The following is a 22,939-nucleotide window of genomic DNA, read 5'->3' as shown; positions in this document are numbered from 1 at the left end:
TCGAATGGTGAGAACCCTGTGGACGCTTGGGGCACCTCCCTAATAGCAAACATGAGGTAGGGTAATAAATGATCCCAGTCACGACCATCTTTTGCCACCACTTTCTTCAACATATGTTTCAAAGTTTTATTAAATCTCTCCACCAATCCGTCCGTCTGGGGGTGGTACACAGAGGTACGGATGTGTGAGATTTTAAATAGTTTGCATAATTCCTTCATTACTTTCGACATAAATGGCGTACCTTGGTCAGTTAGGATTTCTTTGGGGATCCCAGTCCTAGAGAACATATAAAACAACTCACGTGCAATTGTTTTAGATGCAGTGTTTCTTAAGGGTACAGCCTCAGGATAGCGGGTCGCATAATCCAGGACTACCAAAATATACTGGTGTCCTCTAGCTGACTTTACAATGGGACCCACTAAATCCATGGCAATACGCTCAAAAGGCACCTCTATAATAGGGAGCGAAACCAAAGGACTGCGAAAATGTGACACTGGGGCACTAACCTGACATGTGGGGCACGACTCACAGTATTTTTTAATGTCATCATATATAGCCGGCCAAAAAAACCTCTGGAGAACCCTCTCTCGCGTTTTGTCAGTCCCCAAGTGTCCCCCAAGAACATGGTTATGTGCCATGTCAAGCACCTGACGCCGGTACGGCTTAGGTACCAGAAGCTGTTCCACAATCTCATCTTTAACCTTATTGACTCTATAGAAAAGATCATTAGTCACCGAAAAATGTGGAAATCTTTTTTCAGCATCTGGTTCCTGAGGTACCCCGTTCATAACAGCAACCTGCTCTCTCGCATTTTTGAGAGTGGGGTCCTGTAATTGTGCAGTCCCAAAATTATCGCTAGACACCTCTAAGTCTAGTATATTTTGCTCAGTGGGAGGAGCCTCCTCCTCCCCAGCCAGGACCTGCAAAGGAAAACAAACAATCATTTTCATCCTGCACATTTTTATCATTCACAGTGGACAAGGCAACCCCCTTAGAGGTATCCTCACTCCTTTTGGGGATTTTTCTTTTTTCCCCCAAAGAGCCCAGAATAATGGAAAATCGCGCCCCAATATTACATTATGCATGAGGTTTTTAACCACACCCACTTCATATTGTACGGTGCCTTGTTCAGTCCCGACTTTAGCCAGCACTATAGGGTACACTTTTGTATCACCATGTATGCACACAACACTCATATGCTTTTTAGACTCTAAGTCCCCAGTCACCAGGCTAGCATGCACCAAGGTTACAAGGCTTCCTGAGTCCATTAACGCTTTAACAGGAAAGTCATTGATTGTGATGTTGCAGATTTGCGGTTCAGTCTCTAGTCCAGGAACTGCAGCACAAGATGGTTCCGCAAATAGCGACTGACGCCGGCTAGCGTCACATTCCATGGGTTCAGAGGTAAGAGGGCAATGGGCAGACACGTGTCCCGCCTCATGGCATCTCCAACACTGGATAGGGCCTGGTCTCTTTGGCAAGGAGTTCTTTTCAGAGCCCCTTAGCCACCCGGGACCATCACCAGTCTTTTGTCCCTGAGACACCACTTGAGCCCTTTTCCCCCCATCAGCACCCCTCCACACTCCCCCAATAGATGGAAGTCTCTTACCAGCTGACGGCACAGATCTGGCGCTCCGGGGAGGTGAAGATGCTGCAGGAACATCACGGAGGTAGTCCTCAGTCGCCTGGAACCTCTCCACAAGGTTGACAAGTTCGTTTGCGTTCCTAGGATCACCTTGTCCCACCCAGCGTTGCAGGTCAGTAGGAAGCGCTCGGAGGTAGCGATCCATCACGACCTTCTCTAGGATTTGTGCAGGAGTAGAAGTGTCTGGCTCCAACCACTTTCTTGCCAAATGGATTAGGTCATACATCTGGGACCTCGCTGATTTGTGCAGACTGTAGCTCCAGTTGCGTACCCTCCGGGCACGGACTGCAGTAGTAACTCCTAGTCGGGCAAGTATCTCCTCTTTTAGCCGAGTATAGTCCTTAACCTCTTGCTCACTGAGGTCATAGTAGGCCTTTTGAGGTTCACCTGTTAAATAGGGCGCAATTACCTCTGCCCACTCAGCGGCTGGTAACTTCTCTCGCTCAGCCACGCGCTCAAATACTGTTAGATAGGCCTCAACATCGTCCTCAGCAGTCATCTTTTGCAGCGCTTTCTGCACAGTCCTTCTCCCAAAAAAAATCTCTGGAGCGGCTCCCTCCATTGTGGGTGGATTAGCAACCACAGGCGCCTCTCGATTTACTATCAGGTGCTCGATAAGTTGTTGTTGGCTTTGGCGCAAAGCTTGCAACTCTTCCTTATGCATCTGATGTTGTGCCGCCATGTACTGTTCATGTCGTCTATTGGCCTCTGTCTGCGCCTGCTGTTGTTCAGCCATGGACTGTTCATGTCGTCTATTGGCCTCTGTCTGAGCCTGCTGTTGTTGCAAACTCACTTGCATAAACTGCTTCAGCATCTCCTCCATGTTGCTGGACTGTTCTTGGAGTGTAGTTGCAGCTTTCACCCAGGACATCAGCAGCTGTAGCCAAGTCTGTCCACACCGTTGCCCCTAGCAACCGTGTTGCCCGCTACCTCCACCAATTGTAAGGGATCTTCCCGGGGTAGGGTGTGTTTGGACACAGTTCACAGCAGACTTGGACTTTATAAAGTAGAACTTGGCGTTTATTCGTGGTACAAACAGTCCAACAAACAAAGTATACAGCAACACCGTGCTTCTTGTGTATAACAGGCACAAAATAATAACAAAAACAAAACAACCTAGCCCGGCTGGGCGCTTACTAACAGGTTCTTCTCACCTATCTGACACTTATAAACACAGCGTCTTTCGCCTGGATATCGCAGGGTGGATGTTAGCTCCAGCACTGGCTGTGCTTGCAGCTTCCTCAAACACACAGACTGTTCGTTTCCCTGGCTGGGAGCAATCACCTGCAGACCCTGCAGAGCCTTTAGCTTCCCAGGCTAATTAGGATCAAAGCTCACCTGATCCCAAACCCAGAACTGGATCGGGGGATGTGGAATGACAGGTCCCTCTACCAAACCTACCTGCCATTCCATATAAACCCAGGCCCGGCAAAATTAAATAACAACTCAGCAGCATATCGCTGCTGAGAAACTGATCCATCCTGGATTTACCATCTCACACTGTGTAGCAACCTAGGTGAGATGTACACCCCCTCGATCACTTCTCCAGTGACATGTCTACAATGCATAGAAAAACAGCAATGCAATATTACCACATGTGAAAAGCATGGGCAAACCTTCTATTTAAAAGATAAGGTTCAAAATAATTTCTAAGTAAAATTTTGGGTTTTCCACTGAGGCTTTAGTATGTTTGCAGGGATTACATCTGGCAGAGGACACCACTATAGTCATAAAAAAACAACTTTTATTAAAAATCCTTCAAGCTTTATTCATTTCCTGGGATATAAGCCTCCCTAGAGTTGTGCTTTGATATCTGCAACCAGAGAGAAATGCAGACACAATAGACAGTGCACTTAAATCTCCCTCATACCAAGCTGTGGCTTAATCTTCAAAAGAAAAACACAATAATCTACCCAATTCCGTTCAACCAACCTACAGTTCTTAGGTAAATAGACAGTCCAGCTCAAGGAGGAAAAAACACATTATTTTGTCTAAATGTTTTTTTCTTCTGCATATACTTATAGTGGCCCTGTACTAGCAAAACAAATTGTAATAACACAGGATATAAAGCAGGCAACATAAGTAGCGTATTTCACACAGGTACACTGGTCAAAAGCCTACCAAGGCCCAAGTCCGTAAAATTTAATTAGGGGCCAGTAATTTGATAGACCTCTGGAAAAAGATACATTTTGCAGTTATAAGTTTGGGGATGTGATGCCATGTGATCACCCATCAATCCTCTCCACTAATATCTGCTCGACAGACCTCTGACCATCATGGTGCCCATCTAGGAGATTGAGGAAGACACCTATCCACACGTATCTAATAGTGCTGTGCTTCAGGTCACGTGACAAGTCTGATGGGGAGGGAAGGGCATGCATTCTAGTTGCAAGTCTAGATAGTAAAGGGTGGACCTACTTTAGGATTACAGAAGAAACTTTGAATTCAGATCCAGGTCTCAATATACAGATATAGTTTTGTAAACTATACACTGTAAATGTATATATTCAGCTATACTAGGCGCCCCTAATTGCCTATACTAAAGACTGTATTTTTTTTCCTCTGCTATGATATTTTTAACTATATTTGGGCTGCTGTCTATTCTATTAATTGGTCCCTGTTGAAAGGTCTCTAGTGAAAGGATAGGCTGCATTTTCTATTATATCACCTGTTTCTAGTGAATGGATAGGCTGCATTCTCATTGATGTTACCTGTCCCTAGTGAATGGATAGGCTGCACTTTTGGTGATGTCACCTGTCTCTAGTGAATGGATAGGCTGCATTTTCAGTGATATCACCTATCTCTAGTGAATGGATAGGCTGCATTCTCAGAGATGTCACCTGTCCCTAGTGAATGGATAGGTTGCACTTTTGGTGATGTCACATGTCTCTAGTGAATGGATAGGCTGCACTCTTTGTGATGTCAACTGTCTATAGTGAATGGATAGGCTGCATTCTCAGAAATGACACCTGTCTCTAGTGAATGGATAAGCTGCAATCTCAGAGATGTCATCTGTCTTTAGTGAATGGATTGGCTGCATTCCCAGAGATGTTACCTGTCTTTAGTGAATGGAGAAGCTGCATTTTTGGTGATGTCACATGTCTCTAGTGAATGGATATGCTGCACACTTGGTGATGTCACCTGTCTCTAGTGAATGGAGAAGCTGCATTCTGAGTGATGTCACCTGTCTCTAGTGAATGGATATGCTGCACACTTGGTGATGTCACCTGTCTCTAGTGAATGGAGAGGCTGCATTCTGAGTGATGTCACCTGTCTCTAGTGAATAGATAGGCTGAATTCTGAGTGATGTCACCTGTCTCTAGTAAATGGATAGGCTGCATTCTTGGTGATGTCACCTGTCTCTAGTGAATGGATAGGGTGCATTCTGAGTGATGTCACCTGTCTCTAGTGAATGGATAGGCTGCATTCTTGGTGATGTCACCTGTCTCTAGTGAATGGATAGGCTACATTCTTGGTGATGTCACCTGTCTCTAGTGAATGGATAGGTTGCATTCTCAGTGATGTCAACAATGTTTAGTGAATAAATCCGCTGCATTCCTGGTGATTTTACCAGCCTCTGGTGAATGGATAATCTGCTTTCTCTATTATATTACTTGTCTAGTGAATGGATAGGCTGCATTCTCAGCAATGTCACCTGTGGCTAGTGAATGGATAGGATGCATTCTTAGTGATATCATCCATCTCTAGTAATGGATAGAAAAAAGGAACCCTGATGAAGTCACGTGATTGGGGATGATAGGCCTGGGGAGTAAGCCAGGTGATGTCACACTCCATAATGAAGAGTAGCGGCAAGTACATAGCTTACATCACAGCATAACCACAGACGCTTCCATTTTATGAACACCATGTGAGTGTTTAGCGTTTCTTTGTTACTTTGTATCTCTCTCTATTAAACAGTGTTGCACCAGGGCTCGTATATACTACACTACGGTGGCTTGCATTTGGTGTTGAGGTCTGTCTGCAGAAACTCCCAGGAACATTGCAGCCTGTACCTGAGCGGAACAGAGTTAGAGGATACAACTGAGATGTATACGAATGGGAAAGTCCATTGCACCATCCTGGGATGGCCCCACATACCTGGTCACCCCTGAAGTTGGGGACAAAGTATGTTTAGGCCTATTGCATGGGTCTATGAATCAGGTACGGGTCCAGCTTACATTCACATGCTTGGTGGTGCACTGGAGTTTGATGTAGATTTATAGCACTGAGATTAGGGATTCAGTTACCAGCAGTAATTGCACATAACACCTATTTTTGGTGAAGGTTAAAACCTATTTTTAAGAATATTACAGCTTTGTTAGTGTGTGGACTATATCTATATGTGGACAATGTCATTTTTATGCACTGAAGGAGTAGTTTGAAGTACCTGTCATTTATTCCACACCACTGGACATTGTTTGGACACCACTGGGATTATTGTATATAGGATTACTTAGGCAATGCTATATATCACGAGTATTTGATCAATTGCACTACTACTATATTTGTTGTATTTTATTTTTATATTTAATATTTTTTTCCAGCAGCACAACACATTTTTTTAATTTTACCCAGTGAATGGATAGGATGCATTCTATTTTTTGTCACCTGTCTCCAGTGAATGGATAGGCTGCATTCTTGGTGATATCACCTGTCTCTAGTGAATGGATAGGATGCATTCTCAATTATGTCCCTAGTGCATGGATGGACTGTATTCTTAGTGATGGTACCAATCTCTAGTGAATTGATGGGCTCTAATCTCAGTGATGTCATCTGTCTCTAGTGAATGTATAGGCTGCATTCTTGGTGATGTCACCCATCTCTAGTGAATGAATAAGCTGCATTCTCAATTATGTCCCTAGTAAATGGATGAGTTGTATTCATATTGATGTCACCAGTCTCTAGTGGAATGATAGGCTGTAATCTCAGTGAGGTCACCTGTCTCTAGTGAATGGTTAGGCTGCATTCTAGGTGATGTCCTCCATCTCTAGTGATTGAATAGACTGCTTTATCTATTATGTCGCCTGTCTAGTGGATACATTCTCATGCATTGCAAATCATAAAATCTTGTTCTGATATTCCTCCCTTTCAATAGTTTGAGGAGTTCAAACATAACAGCAGCAAGACATACAGCACGGAATTTTCCATCACAGTGCATGACTGACAGTCAAGGAAATTTCCTACCAATGCCACACATGACTGGGTGTCAGTAGCAGCGGACCATCAGGGTGCAGGTTAAGAGGGATCTTTCAGGTGGAGTAAATTTCTTACACATACTTGATGGTCACACGTTCTTCCACCCAAAACTAAATTAAATCCCAACTCCATCCACAGCTTTTATTTTTCACTTAGCAATACTCAAGATAGAGAAAGAGAGAAGACATAGGAAGCTAAATTGCTAAATTAGGAAATAAGGATTAAAAATCAAGTATAAATCAGGTTACACAATAACCATTAATGCATTTAGATTTTTATTTTTAGCGGTTTGCCTGGAGTTCTTCTTGCATCAGTATTTACTGCCATATACATATCAAATATGTCTTAATAAGATATCTAGTAATCTGCCTATACAAATACAGTTCAGATGCAGGAATGGTAGTGAGGAAATAGGGTGGATTATTTTGAAATGAGGACATTTATGTCTTCTAAATCACCTATTTCAGTGCAGCCCTCTGGAGGCCTAATCTGTTCAGTTTCATAAGTGGTAAAATTTCCACCTGGGATCTGAGAAATCGAGCAGATGAAATCACATACAGCAGCTCCGACAGGCCATTGCTGAGTGATTTATGACTACATTGTGCAGGTAAAAATAGGTTGTAAAATAATATCAAAATGTGGAGAATAAAGAAGCTCAGCATCCATTTCCGAATGTGCTGGACCCAGCAAAATACAACGGCACAATAATTGAGCTGAAGGTACAAAATGCTCTGGGAAATACGCACAGTGAATGAGACCACATGCTCTGGGGGCCTATTGTAAAGCCATGAATATGGCATTTGGCACACATTTCATGACTTTCACCAACATTCGTAATTGACATGTTCTGGGGTCTGGTGGATAATCTAGTATTCTGCATATTTATAAAATGGTGAATGTCACAATCAGCGCACATTGGACAAAAGCCTTTACTTAGTCAGTCTGAAATAGCAAATCTTTGTATTTTACAAATGAAAACACAATGCGGCTTAACTACAAAACCCCATCGATTCCGAAAACATCAGATGGCATTCACATTCTTCAACAATAATCAATTAAAGTAAACATTTTCTTGCCTTTGCTGACCTCCTTTTAAAAAAATTATAATTGCTTGGCTATTTAACTGCCTACTGACTTCAGTGCAGACTGGCTGAGTAGAGTCTCTAAAGGGAGTCAAATCAGAACTTCCGTCTTCATACTTGTTTGAGGGCTTTTGTCTCACGTTATTGAAGCAAGAGGGTTAGCATGACAGCCAGGCAATTAGCATCTCTATTATTCTTAGTGTTTGTTTCCCTTATCTAAAGCCAGAACCTTTTTTTTAACCACTTGTCTACTGGCCACTTTTCCCTTCTTCCTGCCAAGGCCAATTTTCAGCTTTCAGCGCTGTCCCACTTTGAATGACAATTGCGCAGTCATGCAACACTGTACACAAAGAACATTTTTATCATTTCTTTTGAGACAGATGGAGCTTTCTTTTGGTGGTATTTAATTAAACAAACGAAAAAAACCAGAAAATGTTATTTCTTAGTTTTTGTTACAAAATTGTGTAGATAAGTAATTTTTCTCCTTCACTGATGTTCACTGATGAGGTCGTACTGATGTGCACTGATAGGCTGCACTGATGGGCACTGAAGGGGTGGCACTGATGAGGAGGCACAGATGAGGATGCACTGATATGCGGCACTGATGAGGAGGCACAGATAAGGATGCACTGATATGCGGCACTGATTGGCACTGATAGGCAGCACTGATGGCCCCTAATAGGCATCCCTGATAGGCACTGACAGGCAGCACTGATGGACACTATTGGAGTTGCACTGATCATCAGGACACTGATGATCAGTGCCCTGATTATCAGTGTAGAAGTCATCTGTGTGTATTGCGTCTGGCTCTCCTCTCGTTGCACGCTGTCAACCTGCAAATCCTGTTTACACTGTGATCAGCTGTGATTGGACACAGCTGGTCACATGGTAAAGACTGCTGTGATTGGCTCTTTACCCCAATCTGTAAACAGCTTTGTCCAAAGGACACAGTAACCATAGATCACTGCCGATGCGTGCCGTCGATGTGCACCTCCCGGAAATGTGTGACCTTTCTGTAGCCGTCATCTGGCTATAACGCAGTCGTGAAGAGGTTCACTTGTGGGTACAGTTGGGATGGGTTAAAATGTTAATTTGTCCCAGTGAGGAGATTTTCCTTATCCTCCTCTACCACAGATCCATGCTAAAGGGAGAAGAAATCTTTTCAAAGTGAAGAAAACCCTCCATGTTACCCATGATGTTTCCTTGAAGACAATGGACTTTTAGACATTTGCTCATTCTCAGAAACACTGACTATCATGACAGCACCCCTTTGTTCATTGGTGAAAAGGAGGGATTAGCTCCATTGCATATACTGTACATTTCCCATCAAGTTGGAAAAGCATCTTCTTAGTTACTGAGCACGTGCAGAGTACATTTTTGCTCCAGCCTCAGATAACTGTAAATAGCCTTCACTAAGTCTTAGAATAGCCAGTTAAATAGAAGCTAAGATCAGACAGTGTTTTCCATTTAATGCACATGGTATTATTACAGATCAGTCAATTCATTCTTCTTTATAAAGCAAATCAGAACTCTGTAAAGTTGTAAAATTACCTGCATACAGGAACTTCATTTTTAACAACACATGTTCCTTCATTTCTGCAATATCTATAGGGACATTCTAAAAAAAAAATAATAATAATTTTTAGATGATCAATTTTGATAGTAACATAGTAAAAGTTTAAAATGAAAAAAAAATGTTTGTCCCTTCCTCTGCCTTTTTCTTCCCATCTCTTACAATATTTTGAATTGAATGCTTTGCATGAACATTTTTGTAAATTGTAAACAATACGACCCTGGCTTTTGTAGTTCCGACATGTTCTGTTACCTACATCCATTCTGTTCCTGCTTACTGTTTATCTTCCATGAACGCCCATGAATGCACATCCCATACAACTTTGTATATGGTATGTGTGGAAAACCTGAATAAAAAGTTTGAATAAGAAAAAATGTGTGTGTGCTTCTACACATTAATAGTTACTGATTCTCATAAATGATTTCTAGCTCATAGGGCTAGAAACTGCTACTCCAAATTAGATATGTGCACACTGAAATATTTTGTTTCGGAATTTTTTTTTCGTCTGAAAAATACATGTATTTAGTTACTCCCGAAATTCGTTTTTATTTATTTAGTTTCTCATTAAAAATTGTATTCGTCCAAAAATCCAAATTAATTAAGGTCAAATCTGTCATTGAAGGCTTATGGTGTCTGTCGAATTTTCAAAGAAGATTCGACGGAGCAGCTAAACTGTATGACTCCGTATAGTTTAGCTACTCCATCAAATCTTCTTAGAACTTTCGACAGACACCATAAGCCAAAGATTCAACGTTTGTATGTTTTTCGCTGCTTTGTCAAATCTTTTTTGTTCATGTTGAATGTATATAGTTCAAACAGAAAATGGACTGGTGATAGTGATCACTGATCAGATAGGTAACAAGATAGGGTATATAGAATCTATATAGAATCTCAATATATAATATAGAATCTATAATAATAAATCCCCCCCCCCCCCCCCCCCCCACAACACGTGCAGCCTCTGAGGCTATTACAGCACTAGCAACACTAGCATCACTATCCGGTTCATAACACCAACATAATAGCAGCAGATTTTTATGAAAAAGTTAGGTTGAACTGTAGCTTGCCTCACTATTGTTCTGCTTCTGTGCTTATGCTTAATTGCTAAATAATTTAGGTTCTCTGACAAACGGACCAGCTAAGATTGTCTGTCTTCTGAAATGATTCAGTGTATGTGTCTCTCTCTGTTAGCAATTGTAAGTGAAAGTAAGTTGGCTGTATGTTTGTACCTAGTTCTGACTATTTTACTGCTCCTCCTCTTTGGTTACAATCAGCCAATAGCATTCATCATCATCATTTTTATTTTACTTCCCCCACCCAATTCCAGCAGCGATCTTTTCTCTCTATATCAAATCTTTTGTCTCTATGTCGAATAATCCTAGACTAATATAGTTAATGTTAGGCACATTCGACCACAGGTTCAATAGACACAGATTGTTATTGTCAGCATCATGTTGAATCTCGTATCTATATCAAAACTGTTGTCACAACGAAAACTAAAATAAAGCATTTGTTTATGTCGGATCTTTTGTTTTTTTGGATTCTGCACTTTTGATAACGAAAATACCTGAAATTCAGACGAAAATGCATTTGGACGAAAATGAATGCACATGTCTACTGTTTTTGTACAGGGGCTTTTCTCAATCTGTTTACCAGAATGAAAATAAAACAGGCATATAATCATATAATGCAGATGATAGATAATACACTTGGGTGGCACACTCCAAACTTGATAGATGGATCATAGGGTTAACCATGTACATCAGTATCAGATGGAACATCAGAACTGGTCTGTTCTTGTTGCATGATCAGACATGACCAAACCGGCTTTTTTTTAATTGATATACAGCGGCCACATGAATCAGCTCTTTCCTAGCCTGTCTACAGCAAAACAAAAAGCAGGAGGAGCTTCTAGTCCTCGGTCCGCTGTTCTCTCTCAGGTGGAAATCCGGCCCTGGTTACCTGCAGGAGGCCAGCTCTCTGTCACTCTCCTCCTCTTGCAGGTTCCGTTACTTGGGCAGCTGTGTCTGGGTGGGCTAGCAGCCCACCCAGGGCCGGATTCCCACCTGAGAGAGGATAGCGGACCGGGGACACAAGTTTACTGTGGGCAGAGGACTAGAAGCTCCTCCTGCTTTTTGTTTTGCTGCAGACAGGCTGGGAAAGACCTGAGTCATGTGACTGCTGTATATCGATTAGAAAAAAGCCAGCTTGGTCATGTCTGATCATGCAAAAAGAAATAACCAGTTCTGATGTTCCATCTGATACTGATGTACCTGGTTAACCCTATGATCCATCAATCAAGTTTGGAGTGTGCCATCCAAGTTTATTATCTACCATATGCGTCATATGATTATATGCCTGTTTTCTTTTCAATCTGGTAAGCAGATTGAGAGTACTTGGGTGTGGTGTGCTTCATATATGCACACTGAATCTTGGTGGAAGACTTACGTCACTTGTCTATGGACAATCACATTTACGTTTTTTTTGTTTGTTTACATTTGGTTTTATGGACAATCACATTTAAAACTTCTTTTGTTCACATCTGTTTTTTGTGGACAATCACATTTAAAACTTTTGTGTAGCGCTGCAATATTGGACTTTATAATATGTAATGCACAGGTAGCAAAACTTTTCTTTTTCTAGTTTTGAATAGAGTGAGAGGGGTTTGGAGCCCTGTTGTGTTTTTAGTGCTATTGAGGGCTCCTCTACAGACAGTTTTTCCTCACTTACTGTCCCATTGACAACAGTTTCACCAGAGAGGAAATCAGGGAAAATCTGAAACAGAAACACTTTTTTTTTTTTTATTGGAAATACGCATAATAAATAAAGGAAAATTTCTCTAACAAAACCACAAATAGCAGCAAAAACATACAAGGGTTCTAATCCTTACCCACTCTATCCAAAACTAAAAATAGTTTTGACTGGACTTTAATGTTTATGGTAGCATTCATTGGCTGAATTTATACTGAAACAGATACAGTAGCTGCTGGAGTGCTTTACCTGTCCAGCAGCTGTCTGTTCCAACTGCAATAGGGAGCAGTGCAGTGAGTGTTTTTTTTTTTTTTTTGCGAAAACTTTATTTGAAGTGTACAAAAGTACACTTCATTTATAGCACTGTACGGCAGCATAATGCAATGTACTGCTGTACAGTGACGTGCAATCCTTTACAGTGCACTGCAATAAAATGTGCAAAGTCTGCATTTTAGTGCAGCTCCAGGCCACATTGTAGTGTGATCGGAACATACACATAACAATAGTTTTCTGTGTGTCCTTGTTGTGACCAACGTTTTAAATTGCAGTAAAATGCTGGTCACCGCTAATAGTCTGAATTCAACCTTTTTTTATATATACAGTGGTGTGAAAAAGTGTTTGCCCCCTTCCTCATTTCCTGTTCCTTTGCATGTTTGTCACACTTAAGTGTTTCGGAACATCAAACCAATTTAAACAATAGTCAAGGACAACACAAGTAAACACAAAATGCAATTTGTAAATGAAGGTGTTTATTATTAAAGGTGAAAAAAAATCCAAACCATCATGGCCCTGTGTGAAAAAGTGATTGCCCCCTTGTTAAAACATACTATAACTGTGGTTGTCCACACCTGAGTTCAATTTCTCTAGCCACACCCAGGCCTGATTATTGCCACACCTGTTCACAATCAAGGCATCACTTAAATAGGAGCTGCTTGACACAGTAAGGTCCACCAGAAGATCCTTAAAAGCTACACATCATGCCGAGACCCAAAGAAATTCAGGAACAATTGAGAAAGAAAGTAATTGAGATCTATCAGTCTGGAAAGGGTTATAAAGCCATTTCCAAAGCTTTGGGAATCCAGCGAACCACAGTGAGAGCCATTATCCACAAATGGCGAAGACATGGAACAGTGGAGAACTTTCCCAGGAGTGGCCGGCCGCCCAAAATTACCCCAAGAGCGCAGCGACAACTCATCCAAGAGGTCCCAAAAGACCCCACAACAACGTCCAAGGAACTGCAGGCCTCACTTGCCTCAGTTAAGGTCAGCGTTCATGCCTCCACCATCAGGAAAAGACTGGGCAAAAATGGCCTGCATGGCAGAGTTCCAAGGAGAAAACCACTGCTGAGCAAAAAGAACATCAAAGCTCGTCTCAATTTCTCCACAACACATCTTGATGATCCCCAAGACTTTTGGGACAACATTCTGTGGACCGATGAGACAAAAGTGGAACTCTTTGGAAGGTGTGTGTCCAAGTATATCTGGCGTAGAAGGAACACTGCATTTCATAAAAAGAACATTATACCAACAGTAAAATATGGTGGTGGTAGTGTGATGGTCTGGGGCTGTTTTGCTGCTTCAGGACCTGGAAGACTTGCCGTGATAAAAGGAACTATGAATTCTGCTGTCTACCAAGAGATCCTGAAGGAGAATGTCCGACCATCTGTTCGTGTACTTAAGCTGAAACGAACTTGGGTTCTGCAGCAGGACAATGATCCTAAACACACCAGCAAGTCCACCACCGAATGGCTGAAGAAAAGCAAAATGAAGACTTTTGAGTGGCCTAGCCAAAGTCCTGACCTGAATCCTATTGAGATGTTGTGGTATGACCTTAAAAAGGCCGTTCATGCTCGAAAACCCTCTAATGTAACTGAATTAGGACAATTCTGCAAAGATGAGTGGGCCAAAATTCCTCCAGGACGCTGTAAAAGCCTCATTGCACGTTATCGCAAACGCTTGGTTGTAGTTGTTGCTGCTAAGGGTGGCCCAACCAGTTATTAGGTTTAGGGGGCAATCACTTTTTCACACAGGGCCATGATGGTTTGGATTTTTTTTCACCTTTAATAATAAACACCTTAATTTACAAATTGCATTTTGTGTTTACTTGTGTTGTCCTTGACTATTGTTTAAATTGGTTTGATGTTCCGAAACACTTAAGTGTGACAAACATGCAAAGGAACAGGCAATGAGGAAGGGGGCAAACACTTTTTCACACCACTGTATACTGCAGGCAGGATATCATTACCTGAACAGAGAGACTCATCTATGTAGTTGTTGCAATCTGGTCTTCCATCACACCTCTGCTCAACAGTCAGCCATGTATTGGTGGGAATGCATAGAATGGAACCATTGGCAGAAACTATAGAAGCTAGAGAATATAACAACACAATCAAATGGATAAAATGGTTACACTCAGGGTCATTCAATAACAAATGCAAATTAGTTCTAAACAATTTTTAGGAGTGAATAGGACTTTCAAGCGAGAGAGAGCGAGAGCGCCTAATTACTTTACTAGGCTTGTAGCCAAGCAAGCTCATGATTAGTATGTGTGCAAGCCAGCAGCTCCTGTGCAGCTAAAGTACCTGGAACCTCTTGGAGCTAAAAGATAGATTCCAGCTTTATTCTTATTTTTTCATCAATAATGTCCACAATTGATTACAAATATACTCCTATTTTCCTTCTATGTACCAAACTCACTTTAGGCCTTAGTGGGGTTTTATGCCAACAGATGCCATTGGGAAGACCCATTCAATGCAATGAGAGCCTGAAAGCTCCCATAGGCATTCACATGTAATTAGACATGCAGTGATTACCTATGGATGATTGGCCCTGGATACAGACAGTTTGCACCCAGAACCGATCATCCAGAGATAATTGCTAAATGTCTGATTACATGCGGATGGCCACAGTGCCAGTGGGCATTGTTAGCCTCTCATTGCTTTGAATGGGTCAGCCCATAGTCAGCCCCAAATTCACGTGAAAATGAGGCCTTACTATAACGTTGGCTAGTTGCAGCAATCCTGTTCCCTTTTCCAAAATGGTGAATTACAAGTCAAACTGCTCGCACCAATTTGGTGAACTTTTACATAATCTCACTGATTGGTTCCCTAACTTCCAGGTGATTGGTATTCAGATAAAATACTCTCTTGTGAAATACAGAAGGCATTCAGCTCTTGTTATGCAGGTTCAGGTTGGCAATGTATGAACAATGTGTGCACTAAGCCAGGGGCGGACTGACCATTGGGCCACTCGGGCACTGCCCGAGGGCCCCATGCCACTAGGGGGCCCCATCAGGGTTGCCAGCCTCAGTAAAACCAGGGACAGTATGTAAAAAATAGAGGTTTTTTTTACATCTGTCTTTGAAAGGTCCCTTACCAACATCCTTTTGGTCTAAAAATCCTGAGATTATAGCTACCCCACCTCTCCAGTACCTTCTCAGCCAATAGAAACATGTCTGTGCATACTATATGATTGTATACTGTGTGTGTGTGTGTGTGTGTGTTGTGTCTACTGTGTGGCCCCATAATCTCTGATTGCCTGGGGGCCCCATAATCTCCAATACCCGGGGGCCCCATAAGTTGTCAGTCTGCCCCTGCACTAAGCCATTCTGCTCAGGACACTATCAGACACAGCAGCTAGTGGGCACTTGGTGGGCTTTAAATGCAATTGGCAGGTGTTGAGCACTTGCACTTAGTTCATTCTTCTCGTGTCCATGTGAGCATATCTTTATAGAAAGTAAACATGGTGTGTGTGCAGAAGTGTGCTGACATGTTCTGCAGACCATGCAGACAAACTGTTGGCCAGAAAATGTATCAGCTGTTTAATTAATGATTATATAGACAGGAGCTGATCTGATATTGAGAATTTTTGCAGACCGACTTAGAATGGGAAAATCAAAGAGGCCAATAGTCTAGGCAACCTTAGAGGACAATTACACAAAGATACGTCTTTACAGAGAGTGTTAGTTCATTTCTTACTCATATTTATTCTTTTTATTCTAATATATTCTCAATGGAGGTACATGAAGAACCATGCAGATTCAAAAGTATTTGTTTAGCACATATTTAGGTTATTGTGCGATATGTCTTAGCTGGCTCCAACACTCTCCCATTAACCAAAAGTTTGTGGATCCTTGACCATTACACCTATTCTTTGGCCAAAGGTATGTGGACACACCTCAAATGTTTTACTTCAAGTGTTCCAGTAAAGGTACTGTAATGCCGCGTACACACAATCGGACTATCTAGCGGACTTAGTCCGGCAGTAGACATGGGCGCCGTCAATAAATTTGTTTTGTTCTGTTCCGTTTCTATTCGTAATAAAATTAATTCGCACTTCGTATTTTGTGTCCGAAATTCCGTTCTGTTTCGTACGAAATACGAATTGTCGTTAACGTGTTCGAACGTTCGTTACGATGAATTTAAAGGCAAAAACATTGCTCATTATGCTTATTATGACTTGCAGAAGACTTCTGTGATAGAAGTCAATGTAAGTTGCCTGAAGACATCAGTGAAGTTTTTTTATCCTCTCTGGGCAGGCTGCCAAGAAAAGAACAAAATGATACAATGTTTCTTCTTCAATGGGCTGAACTCCGTGTGTAGGAGTTCTCAGTTTAATCATTTAAAGACTAAATCTTTTCTGACACTTGTTGCTTACAAGTAAAAATCCAGTATTTTCTGCTAGAAAATCACTCAGAAGCCCCAAAAACTATATATATATATTTTTTAGCAGAGACCCTAGGGAATAAAATAGCGGTTGTTGCAATATTTTAGGTGCAGGTGTCTCCGCTGGCCGTGGACCTCTAGCAGCCAGCGGCAAAATTAACGGGGACAAACCAAATTTCCCGGGACATTTCCTGGGACAAAATTAATTCAGGACAAGGGTCCTAATCCCGGGAATGTCTCGGGAAATGCAGGACAGTTGGCAACTATATATTCACCTAGGTATAATCACCATCAGATTGATGCTGCATCTGTCCCACGCCGGTTCTGTAGGGAGAACTGAGCAATAGACATGGGCGCCGTCAATAAATTTGTTTCGTTCTGTTCCGTTTGAAGCCCCAAAAATTATATATATATTTTTTAGCAGAGACCCTAGGGAAACAAATAGCGGTTGTTGCAATATTTTATGTGACACGGTATTTGCGCAGCGGTCTTTCAAACGCAAGTTAGCCCTTTTGTTTTTCGGTGGACCTCTAGGGAGCAATGACACCTGCACCGTGATAGAGTGATCTGACACCAGCACCGTGATAGAGAGCACTGACATCAGCAGCGTGACATACAGCAATGACACCAGCACCGTGATAAAGGGCTAACTTGCGTTTGAAAGACCTCTGCGCAAATACCGCGTCACATAAAATATTGCAACAACCGTTATTTTATTCCCTAGGGTCTCTGCTAAAAAAATATATATACTTTTTGGGGTTTCTAGCAGAAAATACTGGATTTTTACTTGTAAGCAACAAGTGTCAGAAAAGATTTAGTCTTTAAATGGTTAAACTGAAAACTTCTACACACGGAGTTCAGCCCATTGAAGAAGAAACATTGTATAATTTTGTTCTTTTCTTGGCAGCCTGCCCAGGGAGGATGAAAGTCCTTCACTGATGTCTTCAGGCAATTTACATTGACTTCTATCACAGAAGTCTTCTGCAAGTCATAATAAGCATAATGACTGAGATCCGGAATTCGTAAACAAAAGTTCGTATTCCGTACAGAATTCGGACGCACGGCAATTCGTATTTCGGATCCTCCCAAACGTACGAATTTTGAGAAATTCGTATGAATTTGAGATTCGTACGAAACGAATCACACATGTCTAGCCGGCAGACAACCCGCCGGACTTTGCAGCGGAGGTCCACCGGACTTTCCCGAGCGGACCTGCCCACACACAACTGTTTTTCCGGCAGACTAGGTCCACCCTAGCCAAACCTGGGCATTTTAGGAGGCAGTTGCAGAAGGCTTGGGACCTTTTGAGCAATTTGGCACCATTACTTAATTGTAGGCACTCTACACTCTCATGTTAGTACAAACCAAAGCCTTCCCATTTAGCAGTCAGTTTGAAAACTTTACCGCAATTACCTCAGAATCTACAAAACAGAAGCAAGTTGTGGCTGCATTATTATTATTTTTTTTCAAATATGAATTTTATTCAACTCTGGATAGGGAAAAGCCCCACAGCACAAATAATAAAACATACAGAGCTATGACTACATAGGTCAATTCAGCACAAGAAACTGTCAGGTCACCTTGAGGCGAGGTGACAGGTGCACACCGTAGGGATCTGGAGTGCACCGCAAGGTTGTGGACCCTACGACTGACTGCTGCAGACGGGGGACAGATCCCACTGGGGTTAGAGCGTAAGATTCCCTGGGGCGCGGAGTCTAAGAGCCAGCAGGTGTTCACCAGTGCCTCTGGTGGTGAGGATGGACTTGGCTGCAACTGGCTCCAGGTCGCGACCCCCAGGGTCCCCCAGCTCACACCCACAGTAGGCAACAGGAGGATAGGGATGGTGAGGGACAAAGCCAAGGTCGGGGCCACAAGCAGACAAGAATAGTCGGGTACACGCCAAAAGGTCAGGATCACAGGCAAACAGGGATAGTCAAGACAGGCCAAAGTCGGTAATTGAGAAACCAGTAGCAGAGCACACGGCAGGAAACAGGAAGCTAACACACAAAGGAATACACAATGTTTGATCAGCACTGATAGCCTGCAGTGCACAGGTTAATATAGGGCTCCCTGATAGGGCCTGGGGTGGAGCCATGCTTAGAGGAGAGGTTATAAAAACCACCAGGTGGAAGTGGCTGACCTCTTAGTCTGAAGACATGAGGGGAGGTAAGCAAACACAGGAAGATCACTGCATAACCATGACAGAAACAAACAGAGAAGTGTATAGGGCATATGTTAATAGACAGTTAAATAGCAGGCCACTGCCTCTGTTAGAAGTAATATCTGCTAACGCCAAAGCTCATTCTGCTGGCACAGAAATGGGGTTCAATCCCCTCACTCCTTCCACCCAACGTGAGGGGGGAAACCCAGAGTCGCTGGAGGGGGGTCAGGGGAGGGAGGGAGGACACAAAGGAAGAAGGGAGAAGAAAGGCGGGTAGAGGGGAAAGAAAGAGGGAAAGAAAGACAGACAGGGGGACCTAAAGAAAGACATGGCGGTGACCAAGGTTAATATCTTCTTAGAGAAGATGGGGAAGGGTTATGTCCCCATCAAGCGTTGACCTTCATCTGAAAATATGAACATGCTCCAAATATCCAAGGTCTTTTTAAAGGCCTCCTGTTTATGTTGTGCAGTGAGGATCAAGTCCTTCATCTTCCGCACCCAATGTGCAACGGTTGGGGGAGAGTGTTGTTTCCAGTGAAGGGGAATGCATGCCTTAGCTGCATTAAGAAGGTGACAAACAAGCGATCTCTTATATTTTTTGATGGGAATCGTAGTAAGAAAAAAGCGGCATTATCTGGGACAGCGTAATCCGTGAACTTCTGAGTAATGCGACGGACCTCATCCCAGAACACCCACAATCTAGAGCAGGACCAGAAAATATGGAGTAAGGTACCCTCATCCTCACCACAGCACCAGCACCCGTCCGACGATGAGGGAAGCACCTGCGCAACCGCGGCTGCATTATTATTTCGTAAAATACATGCAGTGTTTAAAGCGTGAAGCCAGTTTTTTTTTTTTTTACAAAAAAGGAGGTTTACTTTAGGTGAATGAATTTAACAGTATAGCCTTCACAATATTTAAGAGATAAACTTTCTGGCTAAAAATGTCTTTGGATGATAAAAAAAAATAATGTAATTAGTTACATATTTCACAGATTTTCTGTTTAAAAAATATTAGTCTTTTTACTGAAGTTCTTTGTCTGCTTTTCAGAGCTTGTATTTTATCTCTGAGAAGCACGTTTGTTAAAATATGTCATCACCTCAAAAAAAAGATTATTTTATTAGCAAAAAGTAGTTTACACTACAAAGTAAAAGCATCATTTACAGAGCTGTGATTCTATATCAAAGTAAGGGAAGTCATTAGAAGAAAACGTTCTTGGTCCTCTACACTGTCAGTAGAATTGGTTTCCCTCTGCTAATTAAAAAAAAAATGAAATTTGTAAAAGTTAGGAAATATGAAAGGTTTTCTCAAGGGTCATCTAGGGTAATAAAGATGGTAAAGATTTGTACTTTATATCATTTGCAAAAGAAAACAGCTCACCAGGGAATTAAAGGAATTCTAGCAATGTTAGCAATAATTGTTTTTTCTTTGGAAAGTCATAAAAAAACACCTTTTTTGGTGATAGTTTGTATGCATGGTCAAAAATTAAAAAAAAATAAGCTGTTAGCAAAAATAACATAATACAGGGCCTTTTTGAACATTGCAATCCACTGCGTTCCAAATGCACGAGTGTGCTATCTGCTGCAAATGTCAATAGATTTCTTACGACACCCCGATCACATAGTACTGCAGTACTATACCTTCCAGTTGCAGAGCATTTTTAAAAGTAGTGCATGCACAACTTTTTCTGCAATCCAGTGCAGTTTCAGTCCATTCAAATGAATGGGCTGAAAATCACAGCGCACTGAATCACACAGGAATTGCCCTGGAATGTGGAGCGCGTTTCTGTGCCATTCCTAGTGTGAAGTAGCACTCAATTAGTCTTAATTTTAAACAAATGTAAACAAAGGAGCAACGAATTACTATTTTAAGGGAATCTCCCTTTTAATTGAGAGAAAAGTAATAAATACTGGAAGGATTTTTACATTATATGTTTGCATTATGTATGTATATAATTATGTATTATATTATGTAGATACTGTATGTATGTATTATATGTTTAATTGCAAACAATAGGAACCCCACAAATGCTTCCCACCCTCAGTAGCAAATACCTAATATCATTATTAAGGCTAAGACCTTGTACACACAGTCGGACATTCCGACAACCAAATCCGTCACATTTTGTCCGACGGATTTTGTCCAAAACTGTTGCATACACACAGTCGGACAAAGTTGTCAGAAAATCCGATCGTACTTAACGTGATGACGTTATTTAGTTAGGATGGGACTACGTTCAGGCTAGTAACCAATAGCTTTGGTCTAGGAATTTGATCTGAGCATGCGTGGCACGTTGTCAGATCGGAATTCTCTAAACATGATCGGACAAAGTCCGATCGGATCATGTTGTCAGAAAATTTTATAGCCCAGCTGGAAAACTTGGTCTGTCGGATACTCCAATGGAAACAGTCCGATGGAGCCCACACACTGTCGACAACACGGTCCTATCGGACATTGTCCATCGGAATGTCCGACCGTGTGTACAAGGGCTAAGAATTTTTTTAAAGTAGGTTTAAAAATTGTCTGAGAGCGCTGATTGGGAGCCGGTCAACTGCGGTATTTCCAGCATGCTTGTTTGACAGAAGTCGGCTTCTGATGAACAGACTGAATCTCGGACTAATTTTTTTTAACCACTTAAAGCAGTTGTAAACCCTTTACAACCACTTTTTATTACAGGTAAGCCTATAATAAGGTTTACCTGTAGCTACCCCGGATATCTCCTAAACCTGCATGGTTTAGGAGATATACCCTGTATCTGCATGTGCCGACGTCCCCTGTAATAGAAAAAAGCATGACAGGGCCACTTAAATATAAGATCTGTGGTCAAAAAGACCTCAGATCTCATATTTACACTAAAATGCAAAAAAAAAAAAAAAATGTTGTTTGAAAAAATAAATAAATGTCCCTTTAAGAGCTAAGGGCAGAAGTGACGTTTTGATGTCGCGTCCGCCCTGCAATGGTATGGAGCAAGCGGGGGCCATCTTCCCCTCAGTCAGCTCCATACCACAGTCCGAGAAGGATCCGATCGCCTCCGCCGCTGCCCGCGGCTTCCGTTTAAGCCCACCGCCTCGCCCTGGAGCGAGGCGGTGGGCCCTCTCCCACCACCGTTAACAGTGATCTCCTGGTGAATCTGCTGCAGAGACCACTTTTATCTGAAAACCGACCACCCACTGAAGAAGAGAATACCAGGGTTATAGCAGCTAGCTGCTGCCATAACAATGATATTCATCTTCAAACAGCCGACATATAACGGCGGCGGGCGGTCGGCAATTGGCTAACTGACTGATGTCTCCCGACATTCGGCAGGTGTGTACAAGGCAGTTCCAGTTCTGGAGACCTCAGTTACAAAAAGATATTGACGTAAGAGGGAGCGAGTCTACAAATTGACAACAAAAATGGTGCAAGGTCTAAGACTGGGTTCACACTTGGTTCGGATGCAGCTGACATCAGGGGTCCAGTGCATCCCTGTTCTCCGTTTCAGGGACAAATCAGGCTCCAATTCTTTTCTGAATTCAGGCCTGAAACAGAGCCAAAGATGCGCAGGACCCTTGTGCAATTCGCTCCGCAGCCGTCCCGGAGATGTGGGAATTGGTTCCATTGAGAGCCAGTCACAGTCTCCTGTCATGCGAATTGGATGTGGAAAAACCTGCATCCAATTTGCATAAGGGTGAACCTAGCCTTAAGAATAAAATACCGTGGAACCTTGGTTAATGAGTAACGCGGTTAATGAGCGTTTTGAAAGACAAGCAACTTTTTAAAAAAAATTCTGACTCGGTTTACGAGTGTTGTCTCGCAAAACGAGCAGAATTCAAGCTAATGGGGTGTGCAGTACCGCATTTGGCCAGAGGTGCAGGGGCACCGGTGACAC

At 42.2% G+C, this 22,939-nt stretch overlaps 1 protein-coding gene across 3 annotated transcripts in view; it reads right to left on the bottom strand.

Moving 5' to 3' along the window:
- The window catches only part of MALRD1 (MAM and LDL receptor class A domain containing 1), a 696,170-nt gene that overhangs the window by 95,684 nt on the left and 577,547 nt on the right, over positions 1-22,939 (bottom strand). For all 3 annotated transcript variants that reach the window (XM_077490931.1, XM_077490932.1, XM_077490933.1), the window contains 2 exons: positions 14,492-14,614; positions 9,475-9,541 (listed from right to left, as the gene is read on the bottom strand). In XM_077490931.1, the coding sequence (XP_077347057.1) occupies positions 9,475-9,541; positions 14,492-14,614 (190 nt within the window). The remainder of the gene's footprint in view (positions 1-9,474; positions 9,542-14,491; positions 14,615-22,939) is intronic.

The sequence above is a fragment of the Lithobates pipiens genome, unplaced genomic scaffold (assembly GCF_037356315.1).
Source record: "Lithobates pipiens isolate NorthernLeopardFrog02 unplaced genomic scaffold, aLitPip1_a1.2 Scaffold_19, whole genome shotgun sequence".
In the NCBI taxonomy this organism is placed as follows: domain Eukaryota; kingdom Metazoa; phylum Chordata; class Amphibia; order Anura; family Ranidae; genus Lithobates; species Lithobates pipiens.
Note: the sequence above shows the minus strand (reverse complement) of the source record. Positions and strands in the feature narration are given on the sequence as shown.